Source organism: Silene latifolia, chromosome 2 (assembly GCF_048544455.1).
Source record: "Silene latifolia isolate original U9 population chromosome 2, ASM4854445v1, whole genome shotgun sequence".
Lineage (NCBI taxonomy): Eukaryota > Viridiplantae > Streptophyta > Magnoliopsida > Caryophyllales > Caryophyllaceae > Silene > Silene latifolia.
Genome location: NC_133527.1, coordinates 163059357 through 163087071, shown reverse-complemented (window position 1 = coordinate 163087071; position 27715 = coordinate 163059357). Strand labels below are relative to the sequence as shown.

General features: G+C 36.5%; 3 protein-coding genes across 3 annotated transcripts; 1 reads left to right on the top strand and 2 right to left on the bottom strand.

Moving 5' to 3' along the window:
* The first annotated feature begins 14678 nt into the window (after window positions 1-14678).
* Window positions 14679-18922, top strand: LOC141643231 (pentatricopeptide repeat-containing protein At1g71210, mitochondrial). Its single transcript, XM_074452294.1, has 2 exons — window positions 14679-17596; window positions 18314-18922. The coding sequence occupies exon 1, from the start codon at window positions 14948-14950 to the stop codon at window positions 17543-17545; it is 2598 nt and encodes an 865-aa protein (XP_074308395.1). The 5' UTR covers window positions 14679-14947; the 3' UTR covers window positions 17546-17596; window positions 18314-18922.
* A 182-nt stretch (window positions 18923-19104) lies between these two features.
* On the bottom strand, window positions 19105-22882 carry LOC141643232 (pheophytinase, chloroplastic). Its single transcript, XM_074452295.1, has 6 exons — window positions 22561-22882; window positions 20942-21680; window positions 20384-20610; window positions 20090-20281; window positions 19671-19827; window positions 19105-19468 (listed from the first exon to the last, which is right to left on the bottom strand). Exons 2-6 carry the CDS (start codon window positions 21659-21661, stop codon window positions 19223-19225), a joined length of 1542 nt encoding a protein of 513 aa, XP_074308396.1. The 5' UTR covers window positions 21662-21680; window positions 22561-22882; the 3' UTR covers window positions 19105-19222.
* Window positions 22883-23285: 403 nt separating this feature from the next.
* On the bottom strand, window positions 23286-27715 carry LOC141643230 (uncharacterized). Its single transcript, XM_074452293.1, has 3 exons — window positions 27362-27715; window positions 24252-24503; window positions 23286-23769 (listed from the first exon to the last, which is right to left on the bottom strand). The coding sequence occupies exons 1-3, from the start codon at window positions 27563-27565 to the stop codon at window positions 23437-23439; spliced, it is 789 nt and encodes a 262-aa protein (XP_074308394.1). The 5' UTR covers window positions 27566-27715; the 3' UTR covers window positions 23286-23436.

The following is a 27715-nucleotide window of genomic DNA, read 5'->3' as shown; positions in this document are numbered from 1 at the left end:
GGACTTGTATCTCAGAGGGACTATCTCCTGCAATCACCATATCATCTACATAGATCAGGACAACAGTGGTGTTGCCATGATCCTGTTTGATGAAAAAGGGAGTGATCAGGATGGGATTGTCTAAAACCACACTGGTTCAGGACTTGTGACAGTTTAGAGAACCACTGCCTGGGAGCTTGTTTTAGCTCATATAGAGACTTGATGAGTTTGCATACCTTGCCTTCAAGTTTGCCATTCTCCCCCTGTCCAATTGGTTGAAGAATACCATCACAGTATCCTTGGGGTAGTTTCATGTACACCTTTTCCAGTAGATCCCCATGGAGGAATGCATTAGCAACATCCATCTGACAAGTGTCCCAATTATTAATTGAGATGACAGTAAGTAGGGCCCTAACTGTGGACATCTTGGCTACTGGAGCAAATGTCTCATCATAATCCACCCCATACATCTGTCTGAAACCTTGGACTACTAATCTGGCCTTATGTCTTTCAATGGAACCATCAGGATTATATTTGGTTTTATACACTCACTTTCAGCCTATGGCCTTCCTTCCTTTGGGTAAGTCAGTGAGTAGCCAGGTGTTGTTTCCATGAAGAGCCTGTAGTTCAAGGTTCATAGCATGGATCCATTTTGACTCCTTGATGGCCTCTTGGTAGGTGAGTGGATCAGGGGTAGTCTGATCAAGGGTGATATGACCAGCAAAGGACTGGGACACCAGATGAAGCTGAACCATGTTGGCTACTGTGGAGGGAGCCATCACAGGATTGGTTACAACAAAATCTTTTGTCCACTCAGGTGCTCTCCTCTCCCTCCTTGGTCTTTCCTGGATTATGGGGGCCTCAGTAACAGGTATGTTCTCCTGAATAACCTCCTCATTTCCCTCATTATTGTCATCAAGAAGAGTTTGAGTGACAGTTTGAGGTGGTGGTGTAGTTGCTTCATGATCAATAAAGGCTGTAGTGGTTTCTTGGTTTAGAGAGCATTGAGATTGATATTGCTCAGTATAAAGAGTAGGAATGAACTGAGCAAAATTCTTAATCCTGCAAGGGAACACTCTTTCAAAGAATTTGATGTCCCTTGATACAAAAATAGTCTTCTTGACTATATCCTATACTTTGTAGCCCTTTTGAGATAAGGGATACCCTATAAAGATGCAAGGAACCCCTCTTGGAATGAATTTATCTTTGTCCCTGCTTGGGTTGTAAGACATGGCAAGACATCCAAACACCCTCATTATGTCATAATTGGGTGTCTTATGGAATAGAACCTCATAGGGAGTCCTATTCTGCAGAAGAGGAGTAGGTAATCTGTTTATTATAAATGCTGCAGTAAGAACACAATCACCCCAAAAAGAGAGAGGTAATCCAGAACTGAACCTAATTGCCCTGCTTATCTCAAGTAAATGTTTGTGTTTTCTCTCAACCACTCCATTCTGTTGTGGTCTATCAACACAACTGGTTTACTGCCAGATTCCCTTGGACTAAAGAAACTGCTTACTGTCACCTTCTATAAATTCCAAGCCATTGTCTGACCTAAAAGTTTTGATTGTCCTCCCAAATTTATTTGCAGCAAAGTGATAAAATTGGACAAGTAATTGGGCAACCTCAGACTTGTGTTTCATTAAGTATACCCAGGTTGCCCTACTGTGGTAATCTACCACAGTTAGGAAATATTTATGTCCATTTCTTGTTTGCTTTCTGTAGGGACCCCAAATATCTATGTGGACCAAATCAAATAAATCTTTGGCTTTTTCAGTTCTGGTGGGAAATGGCAACTTTGTGAGTTTTTCCGTTGAGCATGGAATGCATATGCCTTTTTTATTTAATGTCTTAACATTTGGGATATATTTGAGTTTGTGGTCAGAGGCATGACCCAGTCTTAAGTGTCAAAGGTCAGAATTCTTATCATTGAAATTAGAAGGATCATTACACACATCATCAGGTGCACTACAGGATTTGAAAAATGTGTCACCTGAGACCTCTTCCTGACTAGACAAAAGAACATATACATTTGCATTACATACACCAGGATAACTATTACTGGTGAAACTACCAGCTATCTTAGAATGTTTAGGAACATCATTATTCATTAAGTAGTACACACCCTTGTTCTCTCTTCCAAGCCCCCTAGTAGTCTTTGTTTGACAGTCCTGTATCACACACAGTTTTTCATAAAACATTACATAGCAATGCTCATCCTGAGTCAATTTGTGTACTGATAGCAGATTATGTTTAAAGGCAGGAACAAAGTAAACATTTTTTAGGGTTAGGCCATTAGTGAAGGTGTGAGTGTCAGTGTCAGAAACAATGGAAGTTTCTCCATTTGGTAAGTTTATTTTGAGTTTGACCTTTAACTCCTTTATATTACCGAGAATGGTTAAGTCAGACACCATATGGTCTGAAGCACCAGAATCTATGATCCATTCTTGGGAAGAATTAGAAGCATAGCTACAGTTTAAATAAGCCATACCTGCAAAGTTTGCCTCCAATTCATCCTTAGTTTCTGGATAAAAACTTGGTCCCTTACCTTTGTGATTGCTCATTAGCTGTTCAAACTGCTGAATTGTGAGAGTTATGCTTCCTTCACTAGAACCTTCTCCCATAGTTGTGTTTGCTGCAAATTTTCCTTGTTTATAGTTGAAGGACTGCTTTCCTTTGTTAGGTCCACCTTTGTATCCCTTGGATCCTGACCCCGGATACCCACCTGACCTCTGATATCCACCTTTGAGTTTATACTCTTGATATTTTTCAAGGAATCTCTTGGATACAGGTTGGTCAGCTGGGTATCCTATTATTTTCTAACATTTGTCCTTTGTGTGTCTCATTTTAGGACAGAGAGGACATGAGGGAGTGGTGTCAGATTCCTTCTGACCAGCAAAGAATGCAGAGTTATCCACTTCCATTTTCTCAGGGACTCTGTAGTTTCTCTTCTGAGCCTCCTCGTGATGGAAAAGAGCGGCTGCCTCTTCCACAGTAGGCAAGGGAGTCATCATCAACACATTTGTTCTCAAGGTGGTATATGATGGATGTAACTCATTCAAAAATTGAAAGAGCTTTCTATCCTCCTGTTCTTTCAACTGAGCATCAAGCCAAGCATTGACTTCAGGAGTCATTTGAGTGATTGGAGGCCAATCAATCATGATCTCTAGATTTTGTCATACGATCCTCAGATCTGTGAAATACTCACATATGCTCCTTTCTCCTTGTGCAAGATCTTCAAGTTCTTTGTTCAGTCTGAACTTTCTTGCACCATTACTAACAGAAAACTGCCTCTGAAAATATTCCCATATCTCCTTTGCAATTCTCACATACAGAATAGATCTCTTGATGGGTGGTTCCACATTATGGAAAATCCAGGAAATTGTTGGGAAATGTGTCCTCAACAATAGTGCGATCACATGATTTAAATATCATTACTAAATCTCATTTTAAGAATACAATTGGGAAGTAATATTGTTACTGTCAACTGGTCAACATATATCGGTAATGATTGGCTGACTAGAGTTTGACATTACTGTCGTGTGACGGTGGTGATCAGTTGACCCCCTAGGTCATACCTATAGGGCAACACTCTTAATTGATTATTTAATTAATCGTATAACGTTACGAGTTAATTAAATTACTTGAAAAATTGACGGACGATTTTGGAAGTAAAAATTTACGTATCAAATTGAAATGTGATTAAATGAGATACGGTCTGAGTAATTGAATTGTATCATTACTCGGATGAAATTATTGTTTAAAGAAACAATCGGAATTGAATGATTTATTATAAATACAATCTGTTGTGATTTATAAATTGGTAAAATATTTTGGCACAAGTAATTATGATATTACTAAGTCGATTTTTGTATGTGACGTATTTTTATTAATACGTTGAATTTTTAATGTGTTAAAAATTACATAACAAATATATGTGACATGTAACATGTTACATGTGACAAATTTGACAAATGACAAAATAAAATGGATTCTCCATTTTATGCCAAAACCGAAAATGTGGGTGTGTGTACATGGTTTATATTGTGTTGTTTATTTTTAAATAGAAACACAATCATAACACTTGTGAGTAGGCTTGCATGCCTAGTCTCTTGTGAAGAGCACAAACAAGAGGCATTGGGCATACTACCCAATGCTCTCTTTTTCGGCCACCAACAACAATAGAGAAGAGAGCTCTTGACTTTACTCATTCATTCATGCTTCTTATTTTTCTAGTGTAAGAAAATGAAAAATACTCTCTACAATTTATGAGAATTCTAGAGAAATAAACTCCAAAATCCCCTTACTCTTGACCGAATATTCAAGAGCACAAACAATATTTTTGGGTCATTTTTCTACAAGAATTAATATTATCTAGTACTCATACTATTAATTCTAATTAAGAGAAAGCCTTGGGTATAAAGCTTGGGGAGAGATCTTATTCTTAGATCTTTGTTCTTCCATTTGGAAAGCTCAAGAACAAAAGAAAAGGAGATTTCTTTTGTGCCCATTAGAACCGAAATCACAATGTAAGGATGATTTCTCCTCTATTTTATCTTATGTTTGCATGCATAAAATCCATATTTAATTTTATGACAAATTAATTAGACATATATGAGTATGTTAGTATGTATAAAGATCTACATTTCTTTCAATCGGTATCAAGAGCCACGGTTGTTTGCATGCAAATTGGTTAAAAGTTTTTCCGAGTTATATGAATAACAAAATAAAACTTGTAAAATTTGTGTTATTATGATATATCACGAAATAATTACATGCATGTTAATATTTCTGGTCCTAAAGTGTTTTAGGAATTTTTGGTTAATTTTTCGGATTTTTATTGTTCATATTTAATAATAATGACATTTAAATGTGATTTTATGAGTAAAAATGTCATTTTTGGTCGAAAATTAGCTATACTTCGAATTTTCACTTGGTTTTTGGATATGTTGTTACATATTTTATTTTGAGATAACCTGTAATTTTTCATAATTTTTGCACTTGTTATGCTCGAAAAATGAATTTTTCATTTTTAAATAAGGATTTAAGAGAAAAATAGGTTAATATGAGTTAAATTTCGAATCTGGTCATAGAAAATTTATATGTTGTCACATGCAATTTTAAAAGATGTGTGTAAAATAATTGGCTATAAAGAAGTCTTTTAGCATGATTTATGAATTTTTGAAGAAAAATGACATAAATAGTGACATTATTAGTGAAAATTAATAAAATATAATCTATGACTTAGGAAAAACGTCTAATGTTGCATTTTATTATATTTTTCAGATCTAAAATTGAAAAGTTAATGAAAATAATTTTTCCATGTTTTTATGATTATTTTATTAAATATCGATAAACCGCAACATTGTTTTTCCGGAAAAATTTCGAAATTTTTAACCTAAAATTTTGAACATTATGAGTGTCATGGAATTTTCCAGAATGTTCGTGAATTTAAATTTCAAATTTTGAATTTATTTGAAATTTTTGGATTTATTTGAAGTTAAATAGCTTATTTTTGTAATTTTTGGTCCATTTATGAACAATTTAAGTAAATAAAAGTTAATTATGGTCAAATTATTAGTGAAGACTATATTTTGAGTCCTAAGAGGTTAGGGTAATTAACTTATGCATAAATATGAGTTTATGTATTTTTGTGATTATAAAATGTTGAAATCACGCAAATCCGTAAAAACCGAGTAATATATGATATTGGCTAATTAAAGGCGATTTAGCATAAAAATAGAGCATGTTCATACATACTATAATGCTGCATTTTTCTTTATGATTGTCATAATTTTAATTTATGTAATTTTGAATTATGTAATTTTACTTAGTATGGCCTTAGATTTTAATTGGTATTTCCCGAAATGTATGGGAATATCGATTCGGTTGTAATTTTATTGTGATCTCGTATCACCGTTTTGTAATTTAATAGATTTATTTTATTTTAGTTACAAATGTATAATAGGAAATTATGTAATTTATTATGTAATTTTATTCATTCTGGAGTTCCTAAAGACGGATTTCTTCAAAAATGGCGATACATAAAGACGGTGTTACCTCGAGATGCGTGCCACAACCGAAGTTCAAGGGACCAATGGAGTTGGTTTCCGAATATGTAATAGATTAATAGTTTTTCTATTTTAGGAAAGGCCATACTAGGATTTATTTATCTTTATGCTTGCATTTTATTTTATGTCACATGCATTGCTAAATCACCATAACTAAACATGCATCTTCTTTCATCGAGTTTATCGACCGTGTCAATTAGAATTATCGTAGTTCACCGCTTTAGTTCACTTAAAACGTGATAGATAATAAATTGACATGACCTCTCGCTAAAACAATAAATTGAGACATAGCCTTACCAAATAGTAGAAACCATGAAAACCTATTTCGTGAGGGAGTGCACTCGGCCCTACCGGGGTACAAACCTTGTTACGTAGGGGAAGTGGGTGATAAATGTCAATCCACCGAATTCATGTTGATGAGGGTTTCATCGGCCATACCGTGCCCAAGTTGATGTGGATTTGGATCATGGACACATTTATTCGAAATTTGGATTGAGCTCAACGGAAGTATTCGCGACCGTAGTTGCATGTGTTCCGGGCTATAGATAAATATTAGAGTAATTTTATCGACCAAGAGTTCTAAAAGTAGAATCGATTAAAGCGTTAATCCACCGAGTTATATTGATAAGGGTTTCATCGGCCATACCGTGCCTAAGTCGATATGAATTTGGGTCTTGGAATCATTTATCATAGTTGGGTAGAGGTCACTATGTAAATGCTTTACTTGTTGTTTACAAGTATTAATTTAACGATAAATGTTAAGTTTTCCACTATTCCGTTTTTTATATTGTTCTATTTCTTTACCACAATTCATATACGATATCATTTCGATTTTGATACAAATCTCCATTAAAACAACGTAACTAAAGACAAATTTGAAATTGCTTCTAAAAACCTCAAATGAACCATTGCTAAGGATCTCTTGTAAAGAGTATAGATTAAAGTTATTCATTATCAAACAGGTTTTTGTTTTTTGACTAACACATCTACTTGCAATGGATTGTTATTCATATACTTAATTGAATTAAGTACCTTGAAGCGATAAATTGTTTTGGTGATTAGATTTTCAGAATTCGTAATTGACCAAAATAACGCAACCACTTCAATGAAAGTTTTAAGACTAAAACGAACAAATGAAGAAGTGATCTTCGTGAATTCAATTTTGCTTCTCAAAGCAAAGGCTCATTGAAATAAGTGGGAGCATTCTCTTAAACTGTTAAGATGAGGACGAGGTTCAAGAAGTAAAAGGAATTGATACAAGGTAATGTTAAAGGTAAAGTTGTTGAGAATGACGATGCTAAACCTATCAATCCCGACCGATATGGTTTCCATTGTCTTAAATGTTAGACACGAGAAAGGAAACTACCCCAAATTCTTGAAGAATCAACAAGTTAGTTGTGGGACATCTAATGGGACATTCTTCTTTAAAATGTTTATTTAATTAAACATAAATTTTGCTAGTACTACTTCGTCAATATTAGAAACCAGTGGAGGTTTTCATCATTATGTTTGATACATAGGATGATTAGAATATGACGACTAGCAACAATAATGTCGAGAGATAGAGTAATTGTGTACTCAATCTAGTTTTTGGATTTAAAGTTGTACTTAATTATGACTATTAAGTGCATAAACTCTAAATAAGAATATAAACTTGTTAAGATACAAAAGAGGTTTTCACTTTTGTGACCCTATACACCACGATTTGATGTATGGCTAGCCCATTATCAAGGTGATTATATTCTAAACCAAACTAGAATGATATATCATGTAGATGATGTAAGATTCAAATTGGTAACCCAAGATTAAACCTTAAATTTTGGAATGATGAACGCAAAGAGTTATCGAGTACTCTTGAAACCATTAGATTGTTAATGGTATATGCGTATCTTGTATTCAAAGCAAGATATCTCGTGCCTTTTTGGTTGAAAAAGGAGATCGAGATTGTAAATCATTTATCCAAAATAGGTTGATCATTTTCTTTTACCAACGATTTAAGTTGACGCTAATATGTTCACTTAATAAGGTAAAAGGAGAAATCTTTGAAGAATTTCAAAGAGTTCAAGGAATCACGATTTAGTCGTGATGGGATTATCAAAGTGAAGACTTTGATATAAGCCAAAGGAAATGTGATATAGTATCACATGTTAATCTCTCTTAGCACGCATCATGGAATAATGTGTGATTGGATAAGAAATCAAACGCTATTCGATATGGTTTGGATTTCAATCAAGTTACTTTGAGTTACTTGATCCTTTTGGGGATTTTATCATTTTTGTCTAAATTATTTTTCCACTAAATCGAATCATATGAGATATGAAATGGTAAGGGTACCATGGTTGTAAGTTTTCACAAAGAAACAAATGCTCATTTTTCCCTCTTCAATTATCACGAGTACGACGGGTTTGCGGCTCAGTAAAGTCATCTTTCTAAAATACAAGTTTATTTCTAGAAGACAGAGTGGGAGAAATTTATTCAAGAGCCACAAAGAATGCTATGTCGCATTCAAGCCACAAAGAATGTTATGTCGCAAGAAACTGGTCTTTCTTGGCTACATGAGACGTTTTGTGTAAGATGTTGTTTCTTTAAAACCTAGGAGGTTAAATTCGCCACTTGTTGAAAATGATGAATTCATGCTACTTTTAAGAAAGTAAAGAGCTTATAACTTACAAAAGAAATTGTTTGATTCAAGTTGATTACTTCTAGAAAGTAATGAACATATGACTTACATAAGAGTGTTTAAGTCACAACTCAATACAAGGCTTAGAGCCATAAAAATCCGAATCAAAGGGCTTGATTAGTGACAAAGGGTTTTGCACTAATAAAGAGATATTTCAAAGCAAGATTGGTTGCAAAGGGTTTTGCACCAATTGAAATGCTTAAGTCTATTTGGATCTTCTTAAGGATTGTATTTCATTATGAGGTTATGAAATACGTAGCAAGTAAATCTAAAACCCGCTTCTTCAAAAGAAGGAATGTATTCAATACATGTCATGAGTTTTGTAGATTCTTGCAATCCTAAGATAATGTGAAACTTAAGAGAGGGTCTTAAGTAGGACATCAATGAGTTAAAATCAACATTTTTGGATCATGTGATAAAACATTTCTCGATAAGTCGAGAAGTTGTGTTTATACATGGAGTTTAGTGGGAGTTACGGAAATTTTAATTAGTCCGATATGTGGATGACATATTGATCATCAAGAATGATTTAAGACTTTTGGAGTAATATAATACATCTTTAATATCCATATTTATGAAGATAAATCCACATGATATTAGCGTCAGGAAGAAGTCTTATGTTGATAAGATTCATGACTAGTTCAATTAAATTGAACATATTTGATTGATTCCTTTTGCTTCCGCCGGATCAATTAAATGAGTAATGATGTATAACACTTCATATACTTTGAGTATGATGAATTGTTTTCAAAATCGAATTTAAGTAATCTTTACCTAGTATATAAAGATCACCCTTAAGTGCATGCGACATTAAGGAAGTAAAGCAAAGTGTTTATGATGCAATTTTGTGTAAGGGTGTTACACAAGTGACAATTGACAATTGAGGTTGCGCATGGTTTCCGACAAAACCATAATCAAAACACATTAGGATGGTTAAGATACCATTGTGGTTATGATGGTTAAGATACCATTGTGGTTATGATAATTAAGAAGTAGATTTTCTAGAATCGTTCTAGGCAATAAAGAACAATGAGAGATATTTATAACGGAAATTGAGTACACTTGCGATCATGAGATGTGCAAGAAGGATGAGTCCCGCACATTGTGAAAACAGTGGGAGCTATTCTTAGGCTAGAGGGCCTATGTCTTGATTGGATCTCGACACGTACTCCGAAAGTTTTGTGATGCAAATGTATACATTACAAAGGAAAACGAGTATGTAGTAAGGTTGAGTAAGGTACAAGAAGTTGATAAAACCTACTAACCAAAGCCTTCTCAAAGGCTAAAACATGACGAGTCATGTTATTTCAATTGAATTGAAATGAACAACTATGTACAAGATCAAATTAGATTATAGATTATGAAATAGTAATCAAGCATTGACTATTCATATGTGATAATCGCATTTGTCGTTCGAGTTTTACTTTAAAACTCTTTTATTATACTTTGTTACATCCAAACGGGTTGTGGAGACAATTGAACCCCGTTAAAGTGAACACGGATTAACATTGTATTTGCCCATAGTTACTTGTATGAGGTGACGTCTCGAAGTAACTAGAGTGTGAGGCGATTGATGGCAAGTTCAAGTGCCATAGAGTCATGTGAGATGACTAGTCGATCACATAGGCAGACTGTTAGGAACATTTTGTCGGGCCTTATGACCGCTTATAGAGTTCTGGCAAATTTATATAGCCTGGTCGTGGCGAGAGCTGCTATAGTATTCTAAATGAGTCGATTCTTTTGACTAAAGACTATTTGCCTAAGATGGCACAGTTTCGATTAACTTTGATTTGTGTTACTACGACCTTCGTAAATGGGGTCAAATGGGCATATTTTGGGTTATGATGGTCGTGGCTAGTCGAAGGGAATGAGTGCGATAAGAATTGTCCATCCCCTTGTCAGGGTTAAAACAATATCTCGGGGCCACTCGAGGAGTAATGAATCGAAATGCGTGGCCACGCTCGGAAGGTATCCGAGTGGATAAATCCGGTCAATCGCTTATTCTCCGGATCGAGGAAACCACTCTCGATATGATCACTTGCAAGTACGAACCAAAAGACACCTTGCATTGAGTGGGAGATAGTAATAGGACAAGAGAATTGGTGACGCACACTTGTCGAGGACAAGTGGGAGATTGTTGGGAAATGTGTCCTCAACAATAGTGCGATCACATGATTTAAATATCATTACTAAATCTCATTTTAAGAATACAATTGGGAAGTAATATTGTTATCACAACCAAGGTCAACATATATCGGTAATGATTGGCTGACTAGAGTTTGACATTACTGTCGTGTGACGGTGGTGATCAGTTGACCCCCTAGGTCATACCTATAGGGCAACACTCTTAATTGATTATTTAATTAATCGTATAACGTTACGAGTTAATTAAATTACTTGAAAAATTGACGGACGATTTTGGAAGTAAAAATTTACGTATCAAATTGAAATGTGATTAAATGAGATACGGTCTGAGTAATTGAATTGTATCATTACTCGGATGAAATTATTGTTTAAAGAAACAATCGGAATTGAATGATTTATTATAAATACAATCTGTTGTGATTTATAAATTGGTAAAATATTTTGGCACAAGTAATTATGATATTACTAAGTCGATTTTTGTATGTGACGTATTTTTATTAATACGTTGAATTTTTAATGTGTTAAAAATTACATAACAAATATATGTGACATGTAACATGTTACATGTGACAAATTTGACAAATGACAAAATAAAATGGATTCTCCATTTTATGCCAAAACCGAAAATGTGGGTGTGTGTACATGGTTTATATTGTGTTGTTTATTTTTAAATAGAAACACAATCATAACACTTGTGAGTAGGCTTGCATGCCTAGTCTCTTGTGAAGAGCACAAACAAGAGGCATTGGGCATACTACCCAATGCTCTCTTTTTCGGCCACCAACAACAATAGAGAAGAGAGCTCTTGACTTTACTCATTCATTCATGCTTCTTATTTTTCTAGTGTAAGAAAATGAAAAATACTCTCTACAATTTATGAGAATTCTAGAGAAATAAACTCCAAAATCCCCTTACTCTTGACCGAATATTCAAGAGCACAAACAATATTTTTGGGTCATTTTTCTACAAGAATTAATATTATCTAGTACTCATACTATTAATTCTAATTAAGAGAAAGCCTTGGGTATAAAGCTTGGGGAGAGATCTTATTCTTAGATCTTTGTTCTTCCATTTGGAAAGCTCAAGAACAAAAGAAAAGGAGATTTCTTTTGTGCCCATTAGAACCGAAATCACAATGTAAGGATGATTTCTCCTCTATTTTATCTTATGTTTGCATGCATAAAATCCATATTTAATTTTATGACAAATTAATTAGACATATATGAGTATGTTAGTATGTATAAAGATCTACATTTCTTTCAGAAATAAGCAGATTGTTGCAGGTATCCCAGGCTTCTGCTCTAACTGGATCATCAAGTTGGCCTTTTGACAACTCCTGTTAGTAATCCAACCTTTCTCTTTGAGCAGATGGCAATTTCCATCTGTCTTTTCCACTCTAAATAATTTTATATCCCTGATAGTTTAGCGTCCACTACCAACGGATGTGTGCTTTCTGCCGGATGTAAGTAGAGGGGGTCAGTTGGTTCCATGAAGGAAGGTGTTTTGGACAAGGTTTCTGTGTTTGAGAATGGATTTTCCATGAGAAGAGAGAAAAGAAAACTTTGAGAAGTTTTTGTTGTGAATGAATCCAACTGATAGTCTGCACTATAAATAGGCAGGAGGAAATGCGAAGTGGTTGAGTGGAGGTAAATGCTCAGCTCATATGGTTATCAGTCCCCTCATCCTTGAGGCTCTGATACCATGAAGAGCTTAATTGCCTTAAAGGGTGTAGAGGACATAGGAAGAACTGAGCAAATATTGTGTAAGATTTTCATTAATCGTGTTAAACAAAAAGGAGTACAGTTTGCAGTATATATGCAACATACAACTTAAACAAGTACACTAGATAGTACTCACTAGTTATAGACCAGTGGACAAAGACAGGAAATGTCAATTCTAGATGACTCTATTTTTGCTCAACATTGGATCCTTTTTGTCTATGTTTAAGATGAGAGCAAGCTTTCTTTTTATGCTTTGACTTGTCTAGGTTTTCATTTCCTTGACTTGTGTTGTCTTGACTTGTACTATCTTTACAGGTTTCGGCTTTATAGTTGATAATTAAGTTAGGTTTGATGGCGTGTTGCAGGTTTCGTGTGATTTTGTGTGTTTGATGGTTGTGTTTGGCTAATGAGAGGAGGCACACAGAGTTGTTTCCTCTTCCTGATTTTCCGATATCTGTGACATGGTATCCGTCGCGCACACAAACAAAATATGTGACGGCCTGTCATAAATTTCAGCCATCAACTGACTGTTGTTGACTTAACCTGACTCGAGCATGCGACAAACACAACATTGTTAACTCGAGTATGTGACATTGAAGTGACCTGGCAATCTGGCATCATCCATTCATTGTCATAGTAAAACTTGAGTAAAGCACGAAAGCTCAATCCAGTCACGAAATTAGTTGACAACAGAGTTATACGTCGCTAATATCAAATTAATGTGTGTTTTTGAATTTTCATCTTAGATTTTTGAATTCATTTTACTAATATGACCAATACTTAATGGTATATTTGGGAACCTTAAATTGGAATTAAATTCCGTAATTGAGATATTTCAAGTGTTTGGGAACCTCTAGAATTTGGAATTGGAATTGACTCAATCCTTATCAATTCCAAGCTAGTTAAAATTTGGGGTTCTCAAATACCTACTTTATGGTAGTCATTTTAATTCCATCAGTTCTTACATTTTATTTTCTGACGCAAATTTCATCAAAATATTTTTATTTATGATATTTTTTCCGATCATAAATATTTTCCGAGACAATATTTATTTTTTTCAAATATAAAACACCCAATGACCTCGACCCATATCCGTCTCGCCCAAGTTCAATTCCAATTCCAATTCCATGGGTTTCCCAAACGCAATTTTGGAATTGGATTTGGAATTGAATTCAAACATTTGAATTTCCACAATTGAAATCATGAAAATGAAATCAATTCCGTGTTTCCAAACACTCCCTAAAACGAAAACTATTTCAAATATCCTAAATGTTCTAATTAGACTAATCTAAATGTTTAGTTTATATACATTTTTAAATTTTCGTATAATTTATCTACTATAAATAATTTGCAAATCACAAAAACTTTGGTATTTATTTATTTTTTGTTTTTTTTTTAATTGTGGACTAAAGGTGGCAATCAGGTCAGCCGGGTTGGGTTTGGGCGAGTCAAGTCGGGTCGGGTCATATAAGGTTTGGGTCATATCAGGTCAACCAACCCATTCAGGTCGGATCAGGTCGAGTTCGGGTCATTATCGGGTCGGGTCTTCCGGTCAAATAACGTATCGAATCGAGTCGGGTTTGGGTCGGGCCATTATCGGTTGGGTCATTTCGGGTCAAATAATCTATTAAGTCGGGTCGGGTTTGGGTCGGGTCATTATCGGGTCCGGTTACTTTATCACATCACTTCAATTTTTGACCATTAAATTTAGTTTTTAACCATTACTTGATTTAATTAATTCATTATTAAGTGAAACATATCAATCTAAATATAAAATTACTTTCATTTTGATCAATATTAAGCTCAATAATTGTCAGTTCATCAATTTAATCAGGTCAATATCGGGTCGGGTCGGGTTCAGGTCACTGATCATCGGGTCATGTCGGGTTATAGGTCGTCATCGGGTCTGGTCGGTTTCGGATCGCTGATCATCGGGTCATATCGGGTTACGGGTCGTCGTTAGGGTCAGGTCGGTTTCGGGTTATAAAATTCTCAAATTCTGACGGATTGAATTTGCTCGGGTTCGGGTCGAATCAGACTTGCGAGCTCTAATTGTGGTAGCGTAGACATGTAGTAAATTTTAGTAATTGTGGTAGTCTTCCTCTTCTTCTACCCGCATGCTTCACGTCTGCTTATGTAACTCTACCTCAATACCGCCATTTTTAATCCCAATTAAAGCGTCCTTTTCTTCATTCAATCAAAATCATACACCCTTCTAATCCCATTCAATGCTTCAATCCCAATTTCCCCAATTAATAATAACTACAGTAATTCAATCCCACATACCCCAATCCATCTGATGCATCCATTCCCAACTTCAAATCTTCAATCCCAATTTCCCAATTAATTTGATGCATAAAAATTCAATCTTTATCACCAAAACTATGCTCACCCAACCCTATAGATGCATTACAAATATCACAAGGCTTTTCTTCTCTCAATCATTCTCTTCTTCAAGTATCATTCCTTATGCGCAAAACCCATCTATAATTCCTCGCAAATTCGATAACCCATCTCCAGTTTCTCATGAAATTGCTTCTTCTTTTAGTGATTGGTTTAAGACCTCCAAAAACCCTAATTTTGATCGAATTTTCGATGTTTTGAACTCGAAGAATGGGGAAGATTTGACGAAGCTTGACTTGGGTTTGAATTTGAGTCAAACCTTTGTATTGGATATGATCAGGTATAAAAGTGATGATGTTTTATCTTGCTTGAAATTCTTTGATTGGGCTGGTAGACAGTCTAATTTTCGACATTCTCGTGCTACGTATGTTGCAATTTTTAAGATTTTGTCGAAAGCAAATCTAAATATTATGATGCAAGATTTGTTAGATTCGTTTAATAGGGATAAATTGTTTCATAAGACTAGGTTTAATGACATTCTTGTTATCGGGTATGCGCTGGCCGGAAAGTTGGATGTTGCACTTCAGTTGTATGGTAAAATGCGCTTCAATGGTTTGGATTTGGATTCTGTGGAGTATCATGTGTTTTTGAATGCCCTCGTCGATGGAGGTTATTTTGATGCAGTTAAGGTGTTGTTGGGGCAGCTTCGAGCTTTGGGGCACGAGAACAAGACCACTAGTACCATTGTGATGAAGAGTATGTGTAAACAAGGCCAGTTTGTGGAAGCAGAGGCTTATATGCGCGATTTGATGGTAAGGGGAGAGGTGGTGACGGGATATTTATTAAGTATTCTTGTGGATGGTCTCTGTAAGGAGAGAAGGTTTTTGCGTGCAGGCAAGTTACTCCATGAGTTCGAGGAAAGAGGAGGTGTTCCTTTGAGCCCGGCTTATGGTGTTTGGATTAGGGAGCTTTTGAATGTAGGGAAATTTGATGAAGCTTTGAGATTCTTCCATGAAAAAAAGTCTCTTGAACAGTATATTCCTAGCATTTACCGATATAATTCTCTGATTAGTAAGCTTATAAGGCAGAATCGCCTTCCGGAGGTTTGTGATCTATTGATGGACATGAAGGAGAGTAAAATTAAACCTGACAATGTGACCATGAATGCCGTATTGTGCTTCTTTTGCAAAGCAGGAATGATGGATGTCGCACTTGAGTTGTATAAAGAATCCGCGGAATTAGGTTTAACTCCAAATAGCTTAGTGTTCAATTATATAATTAACACGTTATGTGGAGATGGCAACGTAAGTGAAGCTTATACGACAATGAAGACTTCATTGTGTCACGGTTACTTTCCTGGCAAGAAGACCTTTTCTATCCTTGCTGATTCACTGTGTAGGGAGGGAAATCTGGATAAAATGAAGGACCTTATCATGTTTTCCTTGGATCAGAAATTCATGCCACCCAAGTCCATGTATGAGAAATTCATTAGAGCCCTTTGTCGAGCTGATAGGTTTGAAGATGGGTACATGATACTGGGGGAGCTCAACAGATTGAATGAAACCGTGAGTGATACTACCTATTCGTATCTGATAACGGGCTTTACAAAGACAGGCAGAGCAGACCTTACTATCAGACTTCTCATCGAAATGCAAGATAAGGGTCATAAACCAGAACGTAGACTTTTTAAGTCTGTAATCCGTCATGTATGTGAAATGGAGGATGACAAGTATTTTCTGCAGTTGCTGGAATTGCAGTTATCTCGCAGTGGACATGATGTGCATATTTACAATTATTTCATCTATGGGGCTGGTCATGGCGGAAAACCCGAGCTTGGCAGAGAGGTATTTAAGATGATGCAGAAATATGGCATTTTCCCTAATTTGGCCTCCGACGTTGTTATGCTTCAGTGTTTATTGAAGAGTGACAGGATAGATGATGCTATGGAATTCTTTGTTGACATATCTAGAAGAAGAAGTCTGGGAAGGAAACTGTACAGTTCGATGGTGATTGGCCTTTGTAGAGCTGGTAAAGCCGATTTTGCAGTAGCAATCTTAAGAGACGCAAAAAAAAATGGACAAAATGTCAGTATGCAGTGTTATGAGGATCTTGTAAAATTGTATTGTTCAGAAAATAACTTCGATGCAGCTATCAGAACAATTAATGACTTGGAAAAATCTGGGCGTAAAATTTCATCTTTTATTGGGAATAGCCTTCTGTTTTACTCTCTGCATACTGGAGATGTGTACAGGGCATGGCGACGGTCAAGAGATGTATTGAAGGAGACACCTGCTACTTCAACACTTGGGCGGGTGATTGCTGCTTTTTCTGATCAAATAATGATGGATTCAAAGGTTGAAGAATTGGAAGAAATTATCAGCAAGTGCTTCCCTATTGACCTATACACCTATAACATGTTGTTGAGAAAATTAAGCATGGATCACATAGATAAAGCCTGTCAACTTTTCAACCGCATGCGTCAGAAAGGCATTGAACCAAATCGATGGACCTATGATATCCTTTGTCATGGCCTTTATAAGCATGGTAGATTTGCTGCTGGACAACAGTGCGCTGCAGAAATGCAGCGTCGTGGATACTTTCTATAGCTTAGCAGTTTTCTTGACGCAGATACATGGATAGGCACCATGGAAGGACAGGTAACTCGTGTTTTTTCATCCTCATTTTAGATTCTTGGTTTACCACCTCCCCTTTTGTTAATGTTCTACTGTGTGTCTTTTGTTTGAAGTTATATCTTCATCAGATACTTGTGCTACTTTGCTCTTTTTTTTGGTCATACGTCACATTGTAGCCTTATCGCCACCACACTGCGGTGTTTTAGAGGACCTTGTCGAATGGTTTAGATAAAATATTATGTATGTGTATCTACTGTAGATCTTTATTGAAAATAGGCTATGGGAAAGAGGTGAAAAGGTGATTGGATAATAGTTGCCGTAGTCGGTGAGCATTGAAGAGAGGATATATATGGAGCTAGATAAGAATAATAGAACGTACGAAGAGTCAGAAAGAGAGTAGAAAATAATGCCAGCACTACTATGGATCTCATATCGTTCATCTACGGTAGGCGATGTGATTTCTATTGAGTATAGGTTTATCACTTTCCCTATGTTCATCTCAACCATGAAGGAACTTTCTATGAAGCAGCTCTGAAGCTTCCCTACCTAATGACATACCTGTCCTTGATTTTTCACTTTTGTAAAGTTTCGAGTCCAAACTTGTGAGATCTTTGTTAGTTTGGATGTTGAAAACAGGGGGTACTTAGCCTTCCTGTTTCATTGTATTGTTTTAATTGGGCAGTACTTCCATATCATCGAAATTGCTTTGTCTCATTACATTCCTATCAACTTTTGATTCAGGGTATTATTGAAAACTAGTATCACACAAGAATCGGCGTCTCAGACGGAAAAGGGCAGAGGATGTATTTATGCAGAGTTTGGATCCTATAGATCTTTTTATCTGAGTTCTGCAATTGCGACTCCTTAGTTTTACGTGCTTGATGGGTATCATTTTGGGGCGTCCGTGAAGTACCGGAAGCAGGTCATACCTTACGAGCTTGTCGACTTACTCTGCATACTGAGTATGATATACATGATAGTATGATACATCCGTTGAAGTGCAGGTGCAGCCAATAGCCAAGCTTGTGGAATTATTTAAAATCTGCCGCCTGCCATTCCCCCCCGTAACCACATCACTATGAAGAGCCCCTGCTCTTCTATAGTCTATACCGACACAAGAATGAATAACAGTAACACAGCATTCAAAAATCTAAGGCCGCCGATTGCTGATCTTTCTTGGGTGGTTCTAACTTCTAACTACAATTTTTTAGCATATTGCCTGTTAATATCAGTTGTTCTTGAGGTTACCTTTAAAAGGGAGAAATACTACTCATCCCCACACCAAACTATTGCGCTATGATGAAGTCTTTTTCGAAGATGAAGAGAATGAGAGACTTATTTTTATTATTATTTTTTTTTTTTTTTGATAATAGACTTGTTTATAGTTGATGGTAGGCCAATCTGGACATTTCGTTCAGCTAAAACGAAACCAGTAGTTTGGGTTGGATTATTCGTCTGAAGAAAGTAATTTAGGTTTGGATATGGAGAAACTTTTGTATAAGATGCAACTATTGGCACATAAAAGACGTACATCATGTGAATCGGGTTCATCTGGAATTGCAGCTACTACACAGACATACAACTACAATATTCAAGTTCCAAGTACAAGATATGGTGAATCTACTACATATTTACAATGTCGACACATTTTTAATATTGACGTGTCATAGCTAATATCTGAAGGCTGGATTTAATCTGAGACCATATCAGGTTCCACAGTGAAAACTTTGAGCCAAAGAACCGAACTCTCACTGACTTTTTTGACTCCTCTTTCATAAACTCAACGTCCTTTGTGAAATCATACCCAATTCCTTCAGTATCATCAACCAAAGGCAATGTGGCACTACCCTTTGACTCCAGATTTCCAATCCAGCCTCGCAGTAAATAGTTAATCACCTGCATTTACAGTGGATTAAGCGTCTGAGATTAAGGAAGGAGAGAGTCCTGACAAAAATTTACTTTGAAAAGCAAATAATTTATCATTGCAAAGCCGCCCAGCCACAGCAGGCGGGTTGGTTCCATGGGTTTCAAAACATTAACAGGTAAACTTCATGAAAGAATTTAATCCATCCATCTTTCAATATAAAGTATTGTATACCTCTGGAACTTCATCATGAGGGCAATGACCTGCAGGGCTGATTTCATAATATGGAGTATCAGGAAGTTGACGCTTTACTTGCTGCCCCCACAGAGGCCTTACCCATGGGTCCTCCTTCCCATACATGAGACATATCGGAACTGCACTCTCTCCGCATCTGCATGTTCAAAAGACATAATGAACAAGTTGTTAAATATCAACCCGCACAACGCTTTGCAACACAGTTATCAAGATTTTAACAGTTTCGTAACCACATAATGACAAGTAGTAGCTATTGAGATCAAGGTGATCAGGTTTCGAATCTAGAATTAATTCCATTATCAAGAAGTGATCAGACATGGAACCCCAAAATCCGAACTGACAATTAAGCATGGAACATGCAAGATAATTTTATGATTGTACCCGCACTAATTGCCTACCTTAATAGAGACTCGTCGAAGGACAGTTGCCCTGCCGGGGCACACATAATTGAGGCAAATGCTGCAGCTGCAGCAGGATGCTGTGTTGTTTCTACTATTTGAGAAAAAACGTCGTCCACATCTGTTGTATGGTCAGCATAAACCTGCCTTAACAAATTTGCTATGTTCTCAGGATCGCTCATTTTCTGCCAGCTACAATGGAAAAGAAAAACATGTTTCAGCTCAATAAGCAATGATCATTTTACGAAAAATGGAATTAAGTTATTAGAGAGATGATTATGGTAAGGAGCTTACACTATCTCCGTTAACTTCCGGACATTAGCTGGTAAGGGAAATGTTCCAGACCATGGAAACATCCTCGCTATGAAAGGTGATTTTGTCGGATTGGGAAGAAAACCCCAAAATGGTGTTGCATTAAGTAGTGTAACACCCTTCACCAATTGCGGATTGTGCGCAGCAAAATATGTTGCAACGTATCCACCGAGTGAGTTCCCGACTATATACACTGGTTCCCCTATGACCTGCAACCAATTAGGTAGAGTTGAACCATCACTATTGACCATGACATGTTAAAAAAGCTGTCGAAGGTACAAGAAGGGAAAGCCAAAAGATTCTGTAAACTTTCATATTTAGCTTTCGATAGAAACATTGTATTGGTACTGAGGACTCGGGCATGTTAACACTGGCACCACTGGCATACTAACGAGCCTGATTTACAAATGGCTTAATATTATCTCATCACTCAAACGACCAAGTAAAGCATATGAAACAAAATACGATAGCTTCAGAAGGCTGTCTACACCCGAATACTTATAAAGTGCATGATTTAGAGTGTTGTTAGTGTCCACTTACCTGCTCAATGAAATATTGGACTTGGTCCCTCCACAGATCAACAGAGTAAACAAGCTCTTCTGCCCATGGTTCAGGTTTATCGCCAAAACCCCATGTGGGATTCAATTCTCCAGACAGGTTTACTTCAGTGAGCCAAGGAGCAGGATCTTCAATAGGCAATGACTTACCTTGACCAAGGAAATCCAAAGCGTATACTCTATAACTACGCCCTAAATCCCTAAGTTGTTTCTTATAATGAAAGCTGCCAACACCAAAGCCTGGGAGGAAAAGGATTGCCGGCGACTTCACATTCTCACACCCGGCTTTCTCATAATACACACTTAACTTAGGTTTCCACTCCCAATAACAACTACTAATGGAAGCATCAGATTCGCCCTTTGATTCATCGGGCAGGCCAGGGATTAATACCTTTGATACAGTGTTCTCGGTATTTGATATTTCCTCAAATACTTGTCCCTCTCTCACTACAGGACCATTGTAACTCTCGTTGAATGCTCTTAAAGGAGCAGCCTTAAGACTTCGGTTGGTGTTGAGAGACCCAAAAGCTTCTGAGTGATCAGCATTCTTTACAGAATGTTGTTTACTGAAAGATGTACCAATACCACAGAACACTTGCTGCCTTCTTTCTACCGAAGATTGTAGTACATTAGAACTTGTTCTTTTCTCCACAAACTGTAACTGTACATGATAGGGTGCTGAATGGTATAAAAGAACATCCATGCCAAACAAAAACCCGCTTCTGCAAAATATAAGAGAATTTAGACCACCATGTTTTATATGATCAGCTACCGCGACAAATTAATAACCTTAAATTTTCAAGAAACTAATCTGCGGATATTTTGAAGGGAAGACGAGGACGACATTATATTAGATTAACGGTTCCACCTAAAGTACACGTAAAGTACTCATTAGTCTCAAACACTTTTCCAAAATGAAGTGAATTCCTCCGGATCATCGTTCGAGTGTCATCATATACTCCCTCCATCCCGGTCATTTGTTGTTCTTTGGTTTTGGCACAAAAACCAAGGAAAGAGGAGATGGTCAATTACAAGATGACAAGTGGACCAAATTAAATGTGAGACGCCCAAAAATGAAAAAGCACAACAAATGACCGGGACGAAGGGAGTATTATTAAGTGAAACACTAGTAATCTGAATAATATCCCCGATAAATGACACATCCGCAAGACCGCAACACGCAGATCTTGGACAAATCTCAGTCGTAACTCGTAAATAGAACTAATTCAAATCTTAACACGTAATATTTACAATTCGTTCTTCTTAATCCTTCCTTATCTAGGTCAAAATTCAGGCTAGGTCTTGTAAATCCACATACTTGAAACTTGACAACCTAAATTACTGGAATTTCAAAATGATGATGATATCATAATATCTCAATTACTCCGTATTCTTTTACTTTTGACTAAAATACTTATCACAACGAAGCGGAAATAAATAAATAAATAAAGTAAATAAAAGATCGGGAAGGAGGAAGTATAACAAAGTGTTCAAGTAAATAATAGGAGTAGTAGGCAGTTGGTAATCCGCCAAAATGTTTTAACTAACTAAAATTAAAATTAACAGACATTAAAAAAAAAAAAGAAGAATCGAGAAGTATACCTGGGAGATATATTTATAGTAAGCGGTAAAAAAGGAGATTGGTGCGAGTAAGATAAGGTGAGAAAATAGTGATTAAAATAATGAAGCAAATGAAAAGAAAGAAATAATTAGTAGGATTTAGGAACAAGGAAGAAAGAAGGTAGATGTAAGTTTGTAAGAGGAAGTAGTTCCCTTCACGCCAACGCATATCATCAACTGAGGTGCATAATTTTCCTGGTTGTTTTCGAATCCTGACAAAAGCACATCAATTATTCAACAATTCAATTCCCTCATTTTCAATATGCGTTGCGTTGCTACTGTTGAACACCATGTGATAGGGCCTGATGTTAGACACGGAGGCCATCTTTTACCAAACAAAACAAAATACTACTCGTACAACAACATTGGTACCAATTAGGCTATTCAGGACCATACTCCTTAACGAGTTCTTCTCTCTTCAGACGGACCATTTTAGTCTAAAATAATAAGACGAAATTTTGTAGACATTTGACAACCAAGTGTGATTATGTCTGAAAATAAGTTACCATAAGTCGTAACACTGACTCAACCATTGTGAAAATCCCTTGTTATTTCAGGCTAAAATGGCCGTCTGAAACAAGAATTTGTACTCATTACCATATTTTATTTACATGACTAGCGCATCGCCGGTTAATGACTTAATTCGGTGGGTAAAAAAGAAAAAAAAAACGCATTTTTTTTTCGCGGTACGATTTTACTCATTGCAGTAATCTAAGTTCAATTTTTAATCATGTTCAAAATGTAGAATGCTACAAGAATTGTAATAAGAGTATCGTCTATCCACAAGAAAGCATGCATTCGATTTTGCTGATTGTGGAATTTTTTTTTTACAAATACAGAAAATTGAAGTCTTCAAAACTAGTAGTAACCATCCCCCATCTCCTCGCTGCCTTGAGAATCATATCCGTCCCTCATATCCTCCTCATTGGCATCAGGTCTAGGTTGAGCGGGCGATAAAGCTTTTAGAAGGAGCATATACTTTTCAGGTGAATCCCACCATGTTGGGGTGTTGATTATGGCCTTTTCCAACCAAAACCGGTCCCTCTCTTTCTTTGCTGTCAGATTCTTCCAAAACCTTTCCCACTGGTACATAGCCCGTGTTAATCGAATACTCTTCCGGCCTCCAAACAAAAATGAGAGGTAGTCCTTAGCTAGCCTTGTCATCTCTGCTCCGTTGATGATGTAGACATACTGCAAATTTACCAAAAAAGACGGCAATGTATAGATAATAGGGTTAAATAGAAGGTAACAATCATATGCTATAGAGCTTCCCCATAAATGGCAATCCAGTGGAAAGTACAAAGGTAGAACAAATATGCAGGTGATAATATGATCCTAGAGTAATGGAAATAAAAAGATTCATACAGTTGATCTTGCTTCAAACGGGCCATTTTGATCTGAAGTAATAAGATGGGATTTTGTAACCATTTTTCAGCTAAATGTAACCACTATTTAAAAACAAATTATCATAAGCTGAAACACTGGTTGTACTATTATGGTTACATTTAACCATAAAATGGTCACATATGACCGTCTAAAGCTTCACGAAAAATAGCCGTCTGAAACAAGAATTTGTGAAATTCATAAGCCTGCATGTGAATGCGTGCTCCGATAAGCACTAAAGTGTGTTAGCGACATAACTAGAAATGGTCCAATGAAATTGTGATGCTTACCATGAAGATGAATCCTAGGGTTGCCAATATCACTTGGATGGTCTCATCTAATATTTCACCGAAACCTTCCTCCTCAGATCCACCGAGACCATCACCACCACCTCCACCTCCTCTACCACCAGGGGGATTTCCACCACCTCCACCTTCATCATAGTATTCCTGCTTCTCAATTTGCTGTCTCAATAAATCTTCAACAGACGGTTTCTTCCCAAAATTTTCAACAGATTTTCCGAGAGATTTCCAAAGAGGTTCCTGGCCAGAACACGAATTCAGACATCAATACCAGGAAAAAGAAAAAGGAAAAAGGGAGCCAAGCTCATTCAAACAGTCAGACGTTTAGGCACTCTACTGGCAGGAATACATTTGCAGCAGTTTCCACTATAGATGATTTAATCTCATAAACAAGTAAATCTTTCGCCACTAGTTACCATTCAGAATCTCAGACTCGTGAGTCAGTGACGGACAATTAACATCTTGATTTGGGTTAAAAGAACAAAGGGAAAAAAACTTGATTGACAACCTTAAAAAAAACAGAATTGAATATAGAGCTTAAAAAGACCATAGAATACAAGTGTAGCCATCAATGTGCAACACATAAACAGCATGGCTACAAACATGAACTCCACAGTTCATTCAAATCTACTTCTGTGCAAAAGTCTAAGCTATATCTCACAAAGTGAGAGCTATCATCCACAATCAAACTCACCACAACCATCAAGGCTAGGCACTTTCACTCTCGCCTAATAAGCTAACAGAAAATAACCTGAAAAGCCTACAATTCAATCACATCATTTCACACAGGAGTCCTGAAAAGCGTACAATTTGGCTTGCGCCTCGTGCCTAAGCGCACCTAAGGCACGTTTTTTTTAACTAAGGGGTGCACACTTCCAAGACCTACGGTTCCTTTGAATTGAATCAATTTAGTAGTATTGTACAACTTACTAATCAAATCCCAGTCATTTGATTGCAGAAAGCACTAAAAGTTCAAACACTATCATGTTCGAAGAAATCTCTTCAAATTTTCCAAGTTATTACGTCAAGAAAGAGACCGAGACCAACGCAAAAAAAGAAAGGTCCCGCCGAATTTTACAAGTTATTACCTCAAGAAAGAGACCGAGACCAACGTATGCTCCACCCTATACACCTTATTCTATCACATATACCAACACACAATGATCAGAAGATATAATACAATATGTTTATCGTTTCTCTAGTAAATTAGGTGAAATTCTCGACAATCTGAACATGTAAACAAATGCATGAACAAATTTCCTCAAATCAATTGCTATTGTGAAACCTCCAATTCACTCCTTCATAACCATTCACTCGTTTAGCAATTCATTTAGGATGCACCCCTAAATTTACACCCTAACTCAAGATAAACTATAATCCCTCCGATTCCTTGAAATGTGCCTTTTGGCATTGCCCCAATCCAAAGAATCATAGGAAGTTAGAGTCTTGCAACCAATATCCCTAACATTCTTTCTTTGGACCTCAAACCTAAAGCCCATAGTACCTCCGTTTTAACCATTACCATTACACTAAGACATCTTCAATATATTCATATCACAAAATAAAACAACACATTACTAACGTAATTACATTCAGACATAGAGAATTTACTTTTTCACGCACTTTTTCATTAACTTTCCATAATCCATATTATACCCTTTTTCCTAAAACTACGCAAATTAACCTTTCATGCACTCTTATATCGACCTTTTTTCCCAAAAATTTAATCTTATTGCTCCCAAAAACTTATACATTGGACCATAATTGTCCGATTAGTGAAGTGATTTAGTTGTTTATTAATTATTAATATGTTTTGTCGGGTTTTATTTAATTTATCAATGTTTTATTTGTTTATTATAGGATGAAATTAGAAATGGTTGGTGGTGGTGCGATGGTTAGGGTGGTGCACGGAGTTCAGAATGGTGCGAGTGCGGTGGGTGAGTCGCTGGTGGTGGGATAAAATGTTCTACTGTTTACTTCACTATCTCATATTACACGATTTGAAAATTAAATGGATAAACAACCAGTACTTTATATCAGTGAAAGCAAAAACAACCCAAAGGCCAAAGATAAGTAAACTGATAAGTATCAGATATACATCTAAAATGAAACCCAGTACCACCAAAATGCTAGACGCTTGCTATGGCCCAAATCTAGAAGTGCACCCCTGATTCAGCTTACTTGTCAGTCTATAGAAGTGTTTTCGATCTAAAAAACGATGTATCTAATTGTACACTTGCAGAGAAATTATCCGCAACTGAATGCATTTTACCTTTCCAACAACCAGAATAAAGGGTAACATGAACACCGATTTCACTCTATAAATAAATGTGCAGAAATCTTAAATAACAGGTATACGGGATCAGAGGATATTTATATAATACAACAAGAGAAGCATTGCCATTACGCATGAACGGTTATTGGCAAAACTAGTACTGCTAGCAGCTTCAATGTAAGTACTGAAGTGAGTAATCCTAACAGCTTGGATTACATAGATATAGAGTTTCTCATTGGCATCTATTTAGCTGATTTTTCCCCTTTAAGCAATAAAAATGGGTTTATTACTTGGTTAAATCCAATATCAGTACAACTTCATTCTTCAGGTCAATTTCACCATCTGATCATATAGAGTAGCAGCGGGGATGGGTAGGTCGGAGTGGGGGGAGGGGGGGAGTGCGGGAGAGGGGAGTCTGGAGCCAGGGTAGCCGGAGAAAAGGGACGCAGAGGGACAGGTACCGTCAACCGGAGGGTAGGTTTGCCAGAGGGACGACCGTCAGTGGTGAGGAAAGCACAACCCATTACTAAAATAGTCGTCACAAACCTTAGGAATTGTCCCATTTGATTAAAATAGTCGTCACAAATCTTAAAAACTGGGGCAATTCCAAAGAATCCGAGGGAGTAATTCTTTGGTGAATCACTGAATTCACTAAAAATATCAGCAAATCAAGACAAAGATGTCAATATAGTATTCACTACAATGGATTAACACTAAGAATATCGAAATTTAAGCAAATAAGTTGCGAATAAATCAATGCCCTAGCAAATCAAAATTAAACAACAAAAATTAAAAAGAAATGAATAAGAAAAAAAACACATACATTAGTTTTATCACTGGAAGAAGCCATAGAAACTAGGGAAGAAAAGCGAGGCTTAGTAGAAATGGAGGAGCAACGCAAGGGATTAAAAGCAAGAGGAGGAGAAAAAGAGAGAGAATTTCGAAGGTTAATTTGATTGGGATTAGAAGGTATGGGTTTAAGGGCAACAATGGCGGTTATCGGTGCTGATAAACATAGCGACGCCATTGATAAGACAGCCCTACACCTTGAGACAGTAAAGTTTAGTCTATCTTTGTTTTTCAAAGGAGAAGAAAGAGGAAGTTTGGGGGATGTTCTTTTGTTCTGGTAATCCTACGACTCTCAGTAGAAAGATGAAGAGCAATGGGTTGGGCCTGG

Bases quoted from the DNA above. Each gene is read 5' to 3' on its own strand.
- LOC141643232 (XM_074452295.1), bottom strand. From the start codon at position 21,661: ATGGATGTTCTTTTATACCATTCAGCACCCTATCATGTACAGTTACAG. The intron at 19,828-20,089 runs GTAGGCAATTAG...TTGAACATGCAG, and splicing joins TTCGACGAGTCTCTATTAAG to ATGCGGAGAGAGTGCAGTTC. The intron at 19,469-19,670 runs GTATACAATACT...CTGTAAATGCAG, and splicing joins CTCATGATGAAGTTCCAGAG to GTGATTAACTATTTACTGCG.
- LOC141643230 (XM_074452293.1), bottom strand. From the start codon at position 27,565: ATGGCGTCGCTATGTTTATCAGCACCGATAACCGCCATTGTTGCCCTT. The intron at 24,504-27,361 runs GTATGTGTTTTT...TGTTCTGGCCAG, and splicing joins CTTCCAGTGATAAAACTAAT to GAACCTCTTTGGAAATCTCT. The intron at 23,770-24,251 runs GTAAGCATCACA...GTAAATTTGCAG, and splicing joins CCCTAGGATTCATCTTCATG to TATGTCTACATCATCAACGG.
- LOC141643231 (XM_074452294.1), top strand. From the start codon at position 14,948: ATGCATAAAAATTCAATCTTTATCACCAAAACTATGCTCACCCAACCC.